The following is an 18,218-nucleotide window of genomic DNA, read 5'->3' as shown; positions in this document are numbered from 1 at the left end:
CTCCCATCGGAAAGGTTTTGGCTGCTTTATAGCGAGCCCCAAAAAATATTAATTTCGTCACACGAAACGTGCGAAATAGAGATCTCGCGGACTGTACAACTTTGCTGGAAAATTTCAGCTGCGTGTTTCAGGGGCGCGAAAGCTCTAACTGATTATATGAAAAGCTGAATTGCCAAGTGATCTTAAAATCTGGCGTTCTTGCAGCTTATTAAATGTCCATCTGTCTATGATGTCGCATTTGCAGTTCTGCTCCAATCAATAACCCCAGCACTAAAGTTATGTTTGCTGTGCCTCAGCATTCCCGAATCCAGCCGAATATTTCTGATGTGCACGTTAAGTATTTGACTATGAAAAGGTACAATTACGGAGTTGGTTAGGGGCGGAATTTAAATGTCGAAGTTTTTCACCTGTTTCGCAAGAAACTTCGCAACCTTTAGCGATCGGGCCGCCGAGAATCCTCCGCCGCATTGTCATGAGTACCGATCAAGCCCTACCTCTTATGATGAAGCACTTATATGCTCAATGTACAGTGGTACGACATGAGTGCTTTTCAAGTGTACTGAGCGTTTACGGTTTCTGCTTGAAGCTCAAGAAAACGTACCGCCTTTGCATGCATTAGATGCAAAGCACTTGAGTTGAACAACAGCAATAAATGGGAATAAATGCGAGTGCCGAGCAGAAATTTAATTTTGATCGTGATACTATAGCGCGCTAGGCTCTGTTAAAATATCTACGATTTTGAACTGTCCACGGAAAATTATCATCCCCTCCTCCGCCTTGTCTATGAGCTCAAGTGGGACAGTTCGGCACTTCTGGAACGCTAGCACGGTGCTCACGCTTTAGCACTGTCGTGAATATAAATATATGATTGATCTGATCGAGCCGCATGACAAAGGGGAGACATCAGATATAATGGTTAAATATAGAAGTGTGCGAAGATTGAACATTTGGAATATCGAATCGAATATCGTCATACTTGATTCGGTCTTCGGGAATAGCCCATATGCGTTAATACGAATATTTCAAAATATCATCTATGCCCAAATAAACACGAAATTAGCGTAAAAATACAATAATTTCTACGGTCATAAGCTATACGTCGCTTGCAGAGCCAGAATTCGATAGTCCGCACACACTGAAGAGTTTTAAAATTTCTACTTGATGCTCAGTTTATGGTTTTCATGTTAATTTGTTTTAATGTTAGAGTACCAACGATATTTTGTGTTAACAACGAAAACGGTTCAATTCAAATACGATCCGCTTCTTGCACGCATTAGCGCTGCCCTAAAATGTTCAGGCATGTGCTTCAGTTGAAATTTCCCGCTCCTTTTTTTTCTCACCCGAAAGAGCTGATATAAGCAACACGTGCGTTCCTCCGAAAAAAAAAAAAAAAGTGGTGAGATCTCTCTCCCAGAAAGAATGACAAGGCCTGAAAGGAGGAACGAAGAGGGAGGCGGGGCGTGCAGCGGGGCTACCATAGCGGGGCGCCGGACCCCGCACCTCTCGCGTTTTCTTTTTTTTTCTTTGCCACAGCGCTGGGAAGGGGAGCAAGCTCCATGCGTCAGTTCCCGCCAAATTGTAGCTCTTTCGAGCGAGGACGTGCTGACTGAAACACTGCACAGAGACGGGCAAGCACTCAGAGGCATTTCGTTTGCCTTGATCCTGGAGGCGGCCTTCTCCCATTGCCGAGGATTTGAAGCGAACTCGTAAGTGGCATTTTATTTCCTCGCTGTATCGCATGGTGAGTTTTGTCTAGCGACAAAATCAAATTTTATTTGCACAATTGATGCGTCAATCTGGTCGTCTCTTCTAGCTGGCAGATCAGAAATGTTCAGGCGAACGGCGGTTATATTTGTCTGTGGACCCAAGACTTCGCTGACGGGCAAATATGTCAGATTTTCTTGTTTTTTATTTGTGGCATCTTATTGTAAAGCCGTGACATATTTTGCCGTTTTCTCTAGGGAACCCTGCAACAAGGACTGTAGTGTGAATAGCGTGCTGCGCTGCTCTCGCCAACTGAAAAGAACTCTGGTAAGATGCATGCCTGGTTATGAAAGTCTCACGCAATCGCTTTTCACATTGAATTTGGTCGCAGGTGTGCTGTAAATGCCGACTGCACAATATGTGACTGGCCCGCGGCTGCTTTGAAGGTAAGATTGTGTTCTCATTAATCTATTTATTGTACCATTTGTTTTCCAGTGACATAGCCAACAACGAAAACCTCTATCCATCCTCTCTCCACATATTATCTAGTTTGTGCGCTGTGGAGCTTGAAGCACTTCTCGGAATTTCAGCACACTCGCATTTATTGTAAGTGCAGTGTTTTTCTTATTTGTGTAGCGACAAAATTATTTTGTTTAGTTGTGTGAATAGAGTTTCTAGACGCGACATGTCTGTGCAACTGGTCAAGTAAATAGTCTACCTTTCTCACAGTATTATTCATTGTTGTTTCTTTCAGTTTTTCCCGACAGAAGAAAAATGCAAGTCTAACATCTCGACGGTAAAACGTCGCATCTGCGCACGTGTTCAGGGCCAAGAGCACGAGAAGTGGCCGAAAGAAGGGAGCCGATCCAACAGGAATGCCGTCCGTCTTTATATTTATATATGTCAGCGTTATCATGCCGTGATCACATGGACTGTACGGTTGCGTTGCACAAGGGCTGATGCAAACGCTCCGTGCGAACAATGTTGCATGGAAAATTAGTGCATCTATACAATTGCAAAATAAAGATCTAAAGAGAGAAAACTTATATTCACGTCTTTCTTTTATTGTGTGTTACGTATTAACACGTTAACAAGTGCAGACCGTTAGAGGCGTTTAATTCCGTCTTACATGTGCACTCTGCCCGTAATTAATTCAGATAGAGTTAAACGCCTCTATAAACTGCCCGTTCACATTAAATACGACACGCATCAACACACCAGAAAAACAATTGATGCGTTTTGTTAGAACACGCACAAAAAATAAGAAAAAAAAACAGAGAAATACTAGCGAAAAACGTCCGCAACCGACCCACGGCCGTCGGTAAATCGACGCTTATGTAAGGTCGGGCATTAGTCAACCCGCGAGCGGCATGCACTCGGCCTCGTCGGCCACGGTGGACGGGCCTACATTGGGTGCCGACGCAGGCCCACATGAGGCCAATGTCAATCCCCGAGACCGGCCCTACATCGGGTGCCAAGGTTGGGCCAACGACAGTGCAGTTGGCCAGCGACGTCAGGCCGACATTTTGCCAAGGATAAAATGTTGCTTGGGTAGTGCATTGAATCCAAGGGGGCAGTGCAAGCTTGGCGTAAACAAGCAGGGTACGAGTCAAAATATGGGCGGCGTGCGCAGCACAGATTTCTTTGCGCTCCACAATGAAGGAATTGCTTTGTAAGTTTTACCGCTACACAGGGATGTAATGCGGCGAAAACTAAATGCCACGCTGTGAAGCTTGCTATCTGTGGCTGCAATTAGTTGCCGGAAAGATGTATCGCCAGGTTGCTTCAGTGGCGCAAAGTGTTGTCTGGTCCGATACGTACACGTTTCACACGACCAGGTTGATGAAAAATAAGTAATGGGAAAACTTTAACGGCTTCACAGCAGCTTCAGAACGAACAATTGTCTCGAGGGACAGTTTGAGACGCATGAATATTTATTGATATATACTGAGTATGTGCAGCACAATGAAACGAAGACCGGAGAAGACACATAAACGGCTATGTCGTTTATGTGTCTCCTCTTGTCTTCGTTTCATTGAGCTGCACATACTCAGTATATATCAAGACACGTACCAACTATATTTGAGCTTCAGACAGGCATTTTATGCATTTTTAATTACGGGTATATCGAACTATTTAGCGATGCCCTTTGATTCCGATGTATGCGAGTTTTACTGTATATACACTTAGCCGACAGTGTGCATTCGTAACACATTGGTCGGTTCAGCGAAGCATTATGTGGTGAGGAGGATGGCCTAGATCCATCACCACGTGTTCGGTAGGCACCGGGAACTCCACTGATCTGATGAAAATATAAGCAATATGCCTCGCTGCGCCTGGTACACACATACTGTGCTCCAAGTAGGGAGGCCGGCTTCGGCGTGACGTTCGATCGCCACAAGCATGCGTTTAAAACAAGCAATAATATTGATTATTCGGTGACTATCATGGAATATTGGAGCTAAACGTTTTTCTAAGGCACCTTTTGGGAAAAGCTGGCTTTTCTGGAACCACAAAACAAGGCCCAAACAGCAGCTCATATGAATATATAGCACGCTAGCTGTTCCGATCATGTCTCAAACTTCGTCGTCCAAAAAGAACCAGCTTCGTAAAACTAATGCGCTTGATACGCCAGCAAGGTTAACACAAAAATGAAACCTGTGCGGCTATGCCTGCGCAGTGATCTCATTGAGCTGAAACAAAACTGATTCCCCCTCCTTGCGAACTGCGTGCCACTTAGTCAAAAAGTGACCCTTCCCAAAGAAAGCAGCAAGTATGCGCCTTAATTCGTGCGTCCATTAAATCAAGCCGCCTGCATTTCCATGGTTAAATCGCATGATCAACGTCTCGCACGCACGCAGAGCCACGGGACTAGGCTAGGTACATCTCGCTTGGAATTTCCTAGGGACAGCACCAAAAAGCGGTCTGGCAACGCGGGCATGTTTTGGTGGCTTTTTAGCACGACCTCCTCCGTGCTTTTTAGTCGCTTCCTTCGCGCACGAGACATGGCTGACGTGGAAGACAAGGCTGCGAAGCGAAGAGCGCGTGATGCCGAACGCAAGCGCCTGAAGCGAGCTGCCGACGCCGAACTCCGTGCTCGGGAAGCTGCTGTGAAACGCCAACGCCGAGCCGAGGACCGCGAAATACGTGCTCGACATGCTGCCAAGCGACGTCAACGACGAGCCGAGAACGCCGAATTGCGTGCTAGCGAAGCGGCTGCGAAACGTCAGCGCCGTGCTGCCGATCCTCAGGTGAAGCGGCGCGAGGCCGAGACCAAGCGGCAGCGGCGCCGGGCCGATCCCGCTGCCGCCCGCGCTCTCGATCGCGGCACGCAAGCGGCGGCGCAGGCGGCGCGCGCTCGGCAGTTTGCTCAGCCGGACGCCCGTTTCAAGCGGGACTTCGAGGACCACAGCTTCGGTCACAGCTGCAAAGTTTGCGATCAGCTGTGATTCGACAATCTCCGCTCCCGCCTTCTCTCCCATAGCAACAGCTGCGAGCGCGCGCGCTCCTCCTCGCTCCTAGCAACCGGAGCAGGTGGTGCGGGCGGATCAGCGGAGTGTGAGTGGAGAGGAGGAGCGCGCTCGGGCGCGTTAATGCATTCGCATTTCCTCACGAGTCCCTTCGGGGAGGTGGGGTGAATTTTTTCTGGGAGTTTACTCGTTCCAAAGGAATCCTGGGAATTTCAAAAAGGGTGGTTGAGGGTGACCTTAGCAAGCTGATACATTCACTTGACATGCTTCCTTTTAGTGCATTAACACTTGCCTGTTTCTGTTCAGGATGAAAACAAGGGACTTGCTTGTTGCTGCACACATGTCACATCGACCAAAGCCTTACAGACCAAGGCTTCGTGGAGGGTCAATGCTACTGCAGACGCTGCAGTCGAGACATTGAGGAGCGTGGATTTCTGTTCCCAGACGATGCCTGTCATCAAAGTGAACAGATGGACAGAAGCCAACGGTGTTGAGGATTCTGAGGAGCAGGAGAGTTGCGGTGCAGTTTGCATGGTATTCCTTGCATTTGTCTATCACTTGAAATATGATGCGATCGATTTGATAAGAGTTGAGTGTACGTTTTTTAATTGCATGGAATGCTACTACATTTTTTCGGAGGCTTTACTCATTCCAAAGCAACTTAAGGAATTTAAAAAATAGGTGCTTGAATGCAACTTTAGGAAGCTAATATGTTCACTCGATACGCTTTCTTTCATACTCACTTCTAACCTAAGAAAAGGATGTCAGCTCCGCCTACCGTGATCACTGTTCCTCCCACAAAGAATTTGCACAAATGCTCCATGCAATAGTGCTTATTCGGTTTTGTGACATCCAGCTCTGCTCGAAGGGAGAAAAAGAGTTTTCCACACTTTTTTTCGTGGCTACAAGCGGCATTGACTAATACTCCCAGGTTTAAATGCACAGATATACACGATAAAGTGGATGGCAGGGCGACCGTTACCGCAGCTCTATTGGTGGAGCATCGGACGTGTTATTCGAAGGTTGCAGGTTCGGTCCCTGCCAGCGGCAAGTTGTCTTTTCGTCCACTTGAATTTCTTCACATTTATATCATAATGACTACAGATAATGTCCCCTATACTTTCCTTGGCTTGTTTGTTTGTGGACTCTCATTAAGGTTGCGTCTGACAAGCACTTCTTGAGTGTTTCAGATAGTTGAATTTCCCATACAGACACGCGTTTGTGTAGCTGGTTTTAGATAGGAAGCTTGAACGTTCCGGTAAATATCATAAGGGATTCTGGCATCGTTGCTCAGCCAAACGTAATGTTTTAGGTGGTAACGATGAACTTCTAACTCGTAAGGGAACCTGATTGGTGCATCTTCATATTTGCTTTTAAAGCCCGAAAGAACACAATCTCTCTCCCGTGTCCTCTCCCGTGACTGCGTTCATTCGCGCCTTAAAAAACATAAACGTTAACTCATAATATGCGTAGTACTTACATTAGCCGAAAAAATGCAGCCCCCTCCACCCTCACAAAAGTTTACGGAACGCTAAACTTACGAGAAACCTACATATCTCCTTTGTCTGAGAACATAGCCTCCAAATAAATGTTCACTAACAGAGCAGCAATTCGCATTTGCAGTGGAGCCCGTGTTTTGTAAATTTTTGTGGGCGGGTGTAACCATAGAGTTTCCTACAATACTTACTAGAGGGAACTCTGGCGCTAGTGTTTATGGGAGCTGCAATGCATGACGCTTCAGCCAGCATGGGATTGATGGGTAGTACATGGATTTCTCTAAACTTCATACTTTCGGCTCCGTTTGGCTCCACGTCGCCTGCATCCGCTTTGTTGCAAAACGAAGTTCAGCAAAAGTCAGCAGTTCCACTTCACCACATTAACCTTTTTAGGCTCACCAATTCAAATCTGGTCACGAAGTTCACAACGATCCATTCTTTTATCCAAGAGAAACCAAAACTCAGCAACAAACAAAGCCACAAGTGTGTTCGAAGCCCGCAAGTATGAAGACTAGGCAAATCCCTGTTCTACCCATCATTCCCATGGTGGCTGAACGAGTGCAGCGCCAGAGTCCCCTCTAGTTAATTTTAGGAAACTCTATGGGTGTAACTACGATTCGAGCGGAAGCCAGCTAGTACGACTGTCTTTCACTGGTGAAGGGTGAGCACGCTGCAGTGCTGTGGGCCGAGCTTACATTATTTTCTTAGGTTTTAACCGAATGTAGTGCATGATCGTTTCCCTGTTTTTTTTTTCAGGATGGAAGCGACGGACTTTCCTGTTGCTTCGCACCCGTCACATCTACAAGAGCGTCACAGACAAAGGCTTCGTGGCTGTTCAAGTCTACGGCAGACGCTGCAGTCGAGACATCGAGGGGCACGGATGCCTGTTCGCAAGCGGTGGCTGTCGTCGTCAGGGTGCACAGATGGACGGAAGCTAATGATGGCGAGGATTCTGAGGACCGGGACAGTCACACGTAGCAATCCCCGAGTGAGCCTCAAATTCATGTCCTAAGAGTTCTAAACTGAGTGCACCTGAACCTCACGGTGAATTTTGAGCGAAACAAAAATATGTCTCCAGTTCACCAAATGCACGTAGCCGCTGTCAGTGAGTGCAGTAGTAAGAATAAACAGCGTTGCTTGATGACATTTGTCATGGTAGTGTTGAACTGCTACAAAAAAAATATTCAAGAACCCTTACCCTATCCGGAAAATGGGGGCAAACGAAGGTTCGGGTGTGTGTGCCTGGTGTGCTATTTTTCTTTCTTTATATTGCATTGCACAATTCTCTCTCCTAGCCGTTTCCTTCCTCCATGCCGGGAATCGCAACATCATTCATGTGCTTGGCAACACAACACTTGCTACAGGCACCAATGTCGGTCATGCGTCCTTACCCAGGCAACAATGAAATGTGGTAACGTAAAATGACAAGTCACCTCGATACAAGATCAGATTGCCATATCAGAAGTGGCTATCGAGAGAGCATCAATTATCTAAAATTACCTTCGAGAGCCACATTTCTTCATGCTCGCGGGTGCCGGCTTTTTGTTTACAGTCACACTTACAATGCCAACGACACTTGTGAGACGACACTTGTGGGGCTGCCCAGGCCCGTTCCCGTCAACTGGCAGATCAGGACTCAATGCATGCCTGGCCTGCTTGGCGACTTATGCGTGATATGGCGCAAGCCCGGTGTGGGCATCGCTAAAGATTGGCTGGATTGCCCTTACCGGCCTGGCTTGTGCATATCTCTGCGCCATAGAAAGCAGGATATTCAAGTGAACCTTGTGTTGCCTCGCAAGTGTCGTTGGCATTGTAGGTGTGACTGCAAAAATAAAATAAAATAAAACAGTGCCCACGAGCGCGAGAAAATGTGGCACTCGACGGTGCACCGGTCGCATGCATATTAGTGAGCGCCGTTTTCCAATAATAGATGCTCTTTTAAATGCGGGCTTGTCAGCGATCTGCTGTTTCTGTCATGGCAATTTGATATTTTATCGAGCTGACTTGTCGTTTGATGTTGCCACATTTTATTGTTGCCTGGATTGAACACATTACCGTGGCTGTTGCCTGTAGCAGCTAAAGTGTAGCGCTGCTAAGCACATGGATGACGGTCCAGTTCTTGGCATGGGGGAAGGAAACAGCTGGGAGGGAATGTCACGCAATGCGATGGAAAGAAAGAGAAGAAGTGCGTCTGGCATGGACTTCCCAAGCTTCGCTTGCCCCAATTTTCGTGATAGGGCAAGGGCTCCTTAATCTTATTTTCGAATCAACTTCATTACATCTTTTAGTAGGACACCATTACATCTTTAATACTACATGGTTTCAAGTAGTTACTGTTACAGGGCTGGGCAAAGATACTTTGAAATTGTATCGTGATATGATACAAGATACTCAGGCAAAAGGTATTTGAGATACAGATACAAGATACTACCACAATAATTGTATCCGATACGATACTTGCCAATTGTATCTTAAGATACTTCGATACATTCACAAATTTGTTATTATAGATCCATATAATGTAGCAGCAAACGCCAATGCTCAAAAATGTCTGCTTGAAATTTATTAACTGTGACCAACCTTGTTTCATTTGAATGATATGCCTGTTAGTATCTTAAAAGTTTTGTCCTTCTTGTTCAAAGTACATTAGCTCAATTTACTGGGGTTTGTTTAAGCTGCTTAACAGGACACCTCTTTATAAACTTCGCTGACAGCGGTTCTTGCTTCTTTTTTTTGTAATTGATGGGAGTCGCTGCTCAGCTTGCCGACCAGCTAGCGGGTTGCCATCTAATCACAAGAACTTCAATGAGAAGCCTTGTCACGATGGTGCAAATACCGGCGTGGACAATTACCTTGTCCGTAAGCCACCGTTACGCAATACTGGATCCCCGGACAGGTGTACAGCAGCAACAAATCTGGTAGCGACATTTTTTATGACGCATAGTGTATACGTAGAGGACATAAGACAAATGGCTGTTCATATGCTACGTATCATCTAGTATAAAGCGTTCGTTATCAATACACTCACTAACGTGCAATTTTTCAACAATTTTTCTTCAACGAAAGAACATGTGCAACCAGAAAACGTCTCAGACATATTGTATTGTCACGTGGTATAGTGTCGAATATGAAGGCAGCAGTCAAATGGTAGAAATGAAACTCTTTACTGAGCTAACTTGTGCCAAGAAAACTAAGTAACTGAAAGTACAAGCAAAGCACGCTGCACGGTGATAGCGGCGATCACATTCGTCAGTCGTCGGTAATCTGATCATCGGCGGAACGCATCGTCTTTCATACATCAGAAATCAAAGCTTCCAGTGTTATCACTGGAGCTCGCGCAAGGTCCCGATTAAACTAGACTACTCGCGTCCTGCGCGTAATTTTAACAGAACAATTGGAAAAAATTGCGAAGATACGGAGACATTGCGGCGCAGCTTGCACCGAGAGGTGCTAACAGTATTTTTGCGGTTTACACCCAATCACACCAAAATAAATAAATAAACAAATAAATAAATAAGAGCGCATGGCAGTATAGTTGCACGAAGCGTCGCAGGACACCGCCGCTATTCGCGCTATTGCCGCTTACAGCTCCGATGATCTAGTAAAAAAAATCAGGGAGGCCTAAAAAAGGAAAAAAAAAAAAAGAAATAAGTAAAATAGACAGGGGGTTCTGTATCAAACATTCACAGTGAATAATTATAGAAACCCAATGCAGGCGGGACCACTATTAGCTATGCCAATTAAGGATGACGTATCGTCAGCTTACATGTTAAGGTAAGACAATAGAAAATTAATTGCCTATGCAAAATTGCCTGAAAATACTAGTTGGGATGCTCATGAGAAAAACGGTGCATTTGGTATAAATGTTTCTCGAATCCCCCATCTAACATCTACAAGATAGCTCCTAATCATTTCCATTATTATAATTCAAGCTCAATTTCACTATTTTATTAAGCGGTAAAGTAGAATGGTTTGTACTGTATACTCAAAGCCCGCCGCAGTGGCCTGGTGGTTCATCGTATGTAAGGCAATTTACATCCACGAAGTCCTTCAAGTCGCTGGTGTGTGAAAGCCATGAGACGCGAAGCAACTCCGTTCTTGCATTCTTCAGATTTCGTAACGAAGCACCACGCAAGAGAATCTTCAATAACGACACGAAAGCGGCATAAGAATTTCTGTCACAGACGCTGCTGCGCTCATTAGAGTGCGCGGCACAGGACCGTGGCTAAGAGAAAGTGTCATGGAACTGACACAAATAAGACGAAAAAAAAAATTCGAAAAACAAGAACTACGTGGGCTTGGTGTAGACATTCGCACGCGTGTTTGTGTCGAGACTGCGGGAGCGCTGCCACTTGACTCTGTTCCCAGATCTCATCACCTGCCCTCACTAGAGGACTCTGGCAGAAAGATAAATTTATGTCCCTGCCCTTAGTTTTATTCAGGTGGCTTAGTGGCACCAGTACCAGCTTCAGAAGGGGAGTTCAGCCAGCGATAATTGTTTCGCACGGTGGTGTTGCGATAGCAGTATCTTGTGTCTTAAGATACACGATACATTATTGAATGTATCGGAAATACAGATACAGATACTCGTTTTACGGGACGTATCGCGATACAGATACAAAATACCCAAAGAGTATCTAAGATAGTATCGAAGATACATGTATCTTCGATACTGCCCAGCACTGCAAGTAGATATATACCTAGTAGATCATTGTGGGGATGTCAAGATGTTCCATTTACATCTGTCGATTATTTCATTATACTGTAGATCCCATTTCATTATATTGAGGCTCAAGTGTATTAACAAGTGTGGAATGCTAATTTCATAGAAACACATGAAAAAAAAGTGGCCACTCTATACTAGATGATGATCAGCTTGAAATTAATCCAAAATGACGCGTTGCTGTGCTAGTCGGTTCATATTACACAGTGGATCATAAAAAATTGTGGCCATTTAGCACAAACTTGTTGCGAGGTCTTTTGTTAGGAGAGGTCTTTTTCCTGGAGTGGGCATAAAGACAGGCTACTGATGGCAGCTGTGCCTTCAGTGCCTTTTTCCACCAACCTTCTGTTACAGAGTTATGTAATGCTTTTTTAAGTGAAGCTTGTACTAACCTCATAAATGTCATTGGCGTTGTAGCTGTGACCACAGAAAAGCCGGCAGCCGCAAATGTACAGAAAGGCGAGCTTACACAAATAGACCCTCAAAGGTGCACCAATGACATGCGTATTTGCATGTGCCATTTTCCAGTCACTGGTTCTCTCTCTCAATCGCAGGCTTGTCAGCAATCAGCCGTTTCCAATACGGCAATCTGACCTATTATTGAGGTGACTTGTCATTTCACGCATCCACATTTCATTGTTGCCTGGATATGAACGCATGACTGTCATTGCTACCTGTAGCAACTGAAGTGTCGCACTGCTAAGCAAGCTGTTGATGGTCAAATTCCCAGTATGGAGGAAGAAAACAGTTAGGAGGGACCATTGCACAGTGCGATAGAAAGAAATAAATAAAGAAAGAAAAGTATGTCAGGTACGCACATGCCCAGCTTTACTTGCCCCCAATTTCCCGATAGATGAAAGGTGCCTGAATTTTTTTTAAATGTATGCAGCGGATGGTTGCTCTAGGCAGCACATTTTGCACTCAAGTCGACGACTCAGTTTTCTCTTTCAGTTTGGCCACTTGTTGCTCTTAGCTATTTAGCAAACGAGGCCCCTTTTTTAATTTACTCTTTTAATTCCACATTTTCTCTCTTTTGTCATTAGTTCAGCTGAAGCCTCACTCCAACCGTAGCAGGAGGAACTGGGTCTGAGACCCGTCTTTCTGTGCGTCTCCATACGACCCGATGGCGTGACGAGTGCCACAACTCCCCAACATGGAGGAAGACCCCGGAGTCGCCTCACTGTACATCAATTGAGCAGGTGAGGTAAGCACTTCCAGAAAGCCTACTGTGCATCGCCCGATTGTTTCGTTAAGAAGGTTTTCCTGCTGACATCTTCAGCTGAAGAACACCGTATATGTGAGGGCGAAATGGATATTGTCAGGATGTTAAACTGGAAACGAAACTGGATAAGGTTGGGTACAGTGCAATCTGTTTTTGTTTCAGCTTTGCAAAACGGGAAGTTATGTAAATATTTGTGAAGCAGTCTACTAGCTTGGCCAGCTAGTTAAGTACTAATAACTTTGTCACATGGGCCAACTTAAATGCACTTTGAGGAAGTGCACTTCACCGCTAGTGTCATTTGCACACTGCCACACGGGAAAGCTTAATGACACTCGCTGAGAAAGCGCACTTGCCGGCGAGTGCGTTTGCCATACTCACTTCACTGCGACATAGTGTCTAGCATCGGTAGCAGTGGCTCGAGAATAAATATGTTCTTATCCGAAGCTCAGTTCACATCTTTAAACTATAGTTTTTATATTGGGAATGTTTTTGTACATTCACACGAATTGTATATCACAAAAAAAGCTACTGTGATAGTCTCAATCTCAGACAGTTTAAAGCGACAGCCGCCAGGGGCATGCACAGCACACGCCGTGCAATGGCCGCACCGACCGCTTTTGTACCTAAAATTTATTCTAAGAGTTGCTTATAGCTATAACACATTATTACTTGACCCTTTCAGATGCCATCTATGAGGAACTGTCTATAAATGCATCAAATTGACATAACATTATTTCAAGGCACTCAATAGTCTATTTTAAAAATGGATGTCATAATATGTTGATATATGTGCGTTAGAGTTATTAATCCTAATTAAATTGAAATCAAATATCTATTTATGCTCAAGTCATTCACGCTTCGATTTTTTGTATAAATAGAATGAAATCTCAGGCTAAAAATACAGCGCAAATTTGTTTTCGGTTATGTTCATTGTGAGCAAAGAAAAATTATATTTTTGACGTGGCTTGCAGAAAGCGGCACGTCGAACGCGGTAGTGCCTTCATTAAAGCGACTATATTGCTACGCGCACTTCTTTTGCTATGTTTATTTAACTGGTCCGTTACACGTGTAATCACTGTCTTGCGCAAACCGCGCCCGAATGGCTGGGAACTTTCCAGATTATTTCAGAATCTTCTTATAGGCTTGAGCGTGCAAGCGCCAACAGTTGAGTTCATTCTGGAACTAACACGGCCGCCAGCGATAAGGCTCGAATGTTCGATGCCTCATGTATAAATGCCGACACGCCTTACTGCAGAGCAGATTATCGATGGCCGACGCTCTGTTCGCCGCCATCAGTGTACAGTGTGTATTGCTGTAGGTCGACTTTCCGTTTCATGGCCACAAGTTCGACGAAGTAAAGAGTTTCATTTTGGACACGCCGACTGCTGCCTTCGTCAGCGTCACGACCACGTGACAAAATCCAACAGTACACTGCAAAGTGGAGTTAAATGAAGAGACATTTATTACACAGCAGGTTAAATCAAAAGGTCAATGTACCTTGCTTTGTTAGCCACGAGTCGACACAACAAGCAAAATTGAGTGGTGTACACAATTGTGTACAAAGCGTCTCAAAGGGTTAAGAAACATTGCCTGAAATAATAAATATCTGTCGTGCTACTTCCCATCACTGTGCCACTACCAGTCGCCATTACCATCATTTCCAATCCACACTTCCCTTTCTCGTGTAGCAGCGCACTGCCAAAGTGACATTCTGGGGACGTAATTGCACTCGCTCAAAATGACACTAAATTTGCAAGTGTGACCGGGGTATAAGCAGTTATGGGCTGCCGTGAAACTGTGCACTTTATCTCTTGCATCGCAGATTGTTGTTGTTGGTGTTGACTGAGGACACTTATCACTCAAGCTAAATTAGTCCTTGTCCATATGCAGTCTCTGGGCAAGGAATGTTGCTGCAGCCACCATTTCGACATGTCCTGATGGTTTTGTCGAAGACAAATTCCATTCCCTTCGAAGACAATTTCCCAGCAATAATTCTTCCTAGACAATCTCGCATCACATCAATTTCACGTCTTCTTCTGAATTTGTGTAGTTTGGGTTTGTCCGTGAGCAGAACTTAGGGAAGAGATGGCAGAAATGGACTTTCCTGGCATGTGAGCATCGATAGTTAAAACAGTGCAAAATGACACACAGCAAAGTAAACACAAGACTAGCGCGTGTGGGATACTGTAAGTCATGATTTTTAGAAGAACATTCAGCTATAGATTTTAGTTTTGAATGCCTGTTGCAGGCCTACACACAAAAATGAGCAAGCCATATTAGGCAGTGGCTTCCCCGCAAGGGTGTGTGCCATCTCAACCTCTATGTGCCCATTCAAGCAGTCCATATTTTTCGTTTGCTTTTAAACTCCTAACACAAAGTACTTTGAAGCTGTATCTGCAAAGAAATATGGTGGTAACTGAAATAATATTAGATTTCTTCTTCATAGAGGGGTACTGAAAATTAGTGACATAAGAGAAGGCATTTATTTTTAAATAAGTCTAAACTGCAGGTGAAAATGTGGCTCAAGCAAGAGTGCGTAGTACAACAAGAATGAGTGCAATTAAAATTTCACACAAACAGAAGAAAAAGAGTTTGGCAGTGTACCTAAACAAAATGTCGAAAGTTAATAATGGGAGTTGAAAAAACGACTCTATAGTGATCACGCTCATACGTGTATCATTGACGATTTAATGATTTGGTACAAGCAGAAGGAAAAAATGTGGATGCTGATTGCTGAGACATAATAAGTTATCATAAAGGGACAGCACAATCAGACGACATGCGTAAAACAACTAACATAGTCTGGGGAGTAATTAGTTGCTAGTGTTATTGGTAATCTACTGCTTTTCCAGGCAACTCCTTTCTGTAACCGATTACTTTTTCATTTACATAGCTTATAGCTTAACTGTTAGCTTACGATGGCACTATTACTTGGGTACATTTACTTTATGTATGGTTGTGTTTAACACAGTTCTTTTTTGTATATTTAAAAAAAGAGCAAGCAAAAAAAGATGGATAATGTTAAAATGTGTATTTATCACAGAAATACAAAGATGTCTTGTTTATCATGAATCTAAATCCTACATATTGTACAGTGTTTTGAAAAGCACAAATTTTTTTTTGTCACATCGTAATTCCTGTTCTTACAGTAATAGAAAAATGTGGCGTTACTTGAGGAGTAACTACTGTAACTGTGACACTAATAGTTTTTGCTGTCAACCTGCCCACAACTGACCAAATAATCCAAATTACTATTTTATTGCATCGAAGTAACTTTGTGGCATGTTACTCTATGCAAAAAATGGCTCTCGGGTAACACACGCCCATACTGAAAACGTCTTTTTCCTAGCTTGCTTATACCACCAGTACATCTGTAGCTCAGCTTGGCCAAAACAAATGTGCAGACAGGAAAGGCTATAGACTTCCTATAGCCAGCTAATGCTCCCACTAACATTGTCTTGGTAATGTCTTGCGAAGGTAAGGGCAAAAGGTAGATTGATATTTCTCAAGTTGCTTTATTTATTCTAAGTCTTGCTCAAATTGAACTTTGCCTTTTATACTAAGGGGCCACTGTATTGCATCTGGCCGATGCTCATTAACTGTGGGAATGTCAGCGTAGTGCGATGAGCCATAAGCTAGCACACAGCTGCACACATGTTGAATGAAAGTTTGCCATGGTTAGAACACACATCTGCAACATTTTTTGGAAACTACGTTGGTCAGATGACAGAGCTATATCAGCAAAGAATTTCGTTTATCACTGGCTTTGGAAGTTGACCTCTGTAGGCGCGATCTTTTTTTTTTTAACAGTGAAGGTGTTCTTAGTTGACCCTTAGCCGTCCGTTGGCGTACCGCATGCATGTCATGCACAGCAGCTGTGCTTGCAACGCTGCTTGCATTCCAGCGCGTTTGTGATAGTAATACACGTCTTGGGTGAGTGGAATGGGTCATGGCTGCACTACCGTAGCGTTCCAGCGCAGCCATGAACGAGCATATTGTCACCCCATAGGTTAACATAATGTCAAATAAAGAGGAGTGATAGAACATAGAAATACTTGAAAAATACTTGCAAGGCATAACAATACTAGAAAGACTTGAAACAAAACACAAAAAGGCAGTAGCCTGATGAAGGGAGGCATCAGCTTTGCTATTTCGACGTGCAGCTGGCTGCATTTTTTTTCTCTTCCACCAGCAAAATGCATGTACCTTGTAAATGGCTGGGTGTCATATCTGATAGGCTTGTCTGGCAAAGATCAAGCACAAGTTGAACTACAGACATCTATCGTGTGCTCTTATCATCAAAGTCCACATTACAAGTTGCGCCGTACAAGTCTATATCATTGGTTGGTCTAGCTCCTGTTCAGCATCTAGCTAAGTTTGTAGCCAACTTTGGTGACCTGGGTTGTTGCTGTTTTCCTCATCAGGGCCATGGAAGAGGAGTCTGTACCTAGCAGCGGGCACGAGTCGGCGGCCTCCACACTTTGTACTGTCACCGCACAAGTGGAGACTACCATTCAATGTGACTGAGGTGCCAACACTGCCGTCCAGTACACTTGGTGCTTCAGCAAAGCTGCTTCCTAGTCAATGCAAGCCGAATGCCCCCAACAATGGATCTCCAGGAGGATGCGCAGTCCGAGCATACCACGTCACTACAACGCCTCTGCAGTTGGTGAACTGCTAAGACCAAAGAATTTAGGTGCAGTGTGTGTTTGCTTCGAGAATCATTGCTCTGTTTTTTGCGCCATGCTTTCGTAAAACACAAGTGACAACATAAATGAAGCAATACAAACATACGTGCAGACTTCCAACTGTTGACTCTTGTATCCCACTGCAGATAACGTTTCAAACGCATCTCAAATGTAGCAGTTTGCCTGCTTTGTGTCGAACTTAATCCTAGCTGACGTTGACGTACCATTGTGTACCTTTTTTGTACAGCCCATTAATTTTTGTAGGTGCTGAGAATAAAAAACACTTGCACCATGCTTCTTGCCAATTTATTTGAGGCAATGCGATAAATATGCATATATACTGTATAAGAAATCATAGTTGCCTTCATTTTGTGCTCAGCACATTCCGTTTTCATTGCTGCCCTCTTTTTGTTCATCATGCCTCTCAAAACTCTTTCGACAATGCATGTTAGTAAAGACCACATTCTCTAAAGCTTCACAACTTTAATTTTGCTACGCACTACCGTTAAGCTTGTGGTCACATGATTTACTTATAGCTTGGATTTCTTAACCGGCTTAGAGAATGGGATGATATATACGGAAAGAAACATTTTTCACTGACCTCCTCTGTACCCCCAATAAGCGTCAGTTGTGCTGAATGCTGACATTTGCCTAATGATTGCAGGTTTCCATTATCCAGCATTTCTAGTGTAAACTGCAGACCTTGGTGTGCATGTGTAGACAATTCCAAGCTTTCTTGTGACTTCTGACAGGCAGCCACATGGAAAGCAAATTAGAAAATCATCTAATGTGACGGAAACATATGACAGATTCCAAGTCGCGTATTTTGAGCTAAGCATGACCTCGTATGTATCGCAGCTTTCTGTCAAGGCATTGATGACCGAGACATACTGTATGGTGAATCAGGCCTAAATA

At 44.2% G+C, this 18,218-nt stretch overlaps 1 protein-coding gene and 1 long non-coding RNA gene across 6 annotated transcripts in view; both read left to right on the top strand.

Moving 5' to 3' along the window:
• The window catches only part of LOC119401922 (tol-Pal system protein TolA), a 33,864-nt gene extending 16,104 nt beyond the window's left edge, over nt 1–17,760 (top strand). Inside the window, exons 1-5 of one of the 5 annotated variants that reach the window (XM_049418447.1) lie at nt 4,660–4,955; nt 5,481–5,708; nt 7,427–7,658; nt 12,442–12,592; nt 17,040–17,753. In XM_049418447.1, coding sequence (XP_049274404.1) covers nt 4,710–4,955; nt 5,481–5,708; nt 7,427–7,648 — 696 coding nt within the window. In that variant the 5' untranslated portion in view covers nt 4,660–4,709 and the 3' untranslated portion in view covers nt 7,649–7,658; nt 12,442–12,592; nt 17,040–17,753. Of the gene's footprint in view, nt 1–4,659; nt 4,956–5,480; nt 5,709–7,426; nt 7,659–12,436; nt 12,598–17,039 lie in introns of those variants that run through there. The other 4 variants (XM_049418445.1, XM_049418444.1, XM_049418443.1 and 1 more) reach the window with 4 other exon arrangements.
• On the top strand, nt 758–2,735 carry LOC125759537 (uncharacterized). The gene is made up of 5 exons (XR_007417118.1): nt 758–1,706; nt 1,814–2,031; nt 2,096–2,150; nt 2,254–2,310; nt 2,459–2,735. It is a non-coding gene; the product is annotated as an uncharacterized LOC125759537 (long non-coding RNA).
• Nucleotides 17,761–18,218: the final 458 nt, after the last annotated feature.

Source organism: Rhipicephalus sanguineus, chromosome 8 (genome assembly GCF_013339695.2).
Source record: "Rhipicephalus sanguineus isolate Rsan-2018 chromosome 8, BIME_Rsan_1.4, whole genome shotgun sequence".
Taxonomy (NCBI): Eukaryota; Metazoa; Arthropoda; class Arachnida; order Ixodida; family Ixodidae; genus Rhipicephalus; species Rhipicephalus sanguineus.
This window is presented reverse-complemented; position numbering and strand designations above follow the sequence as displayed.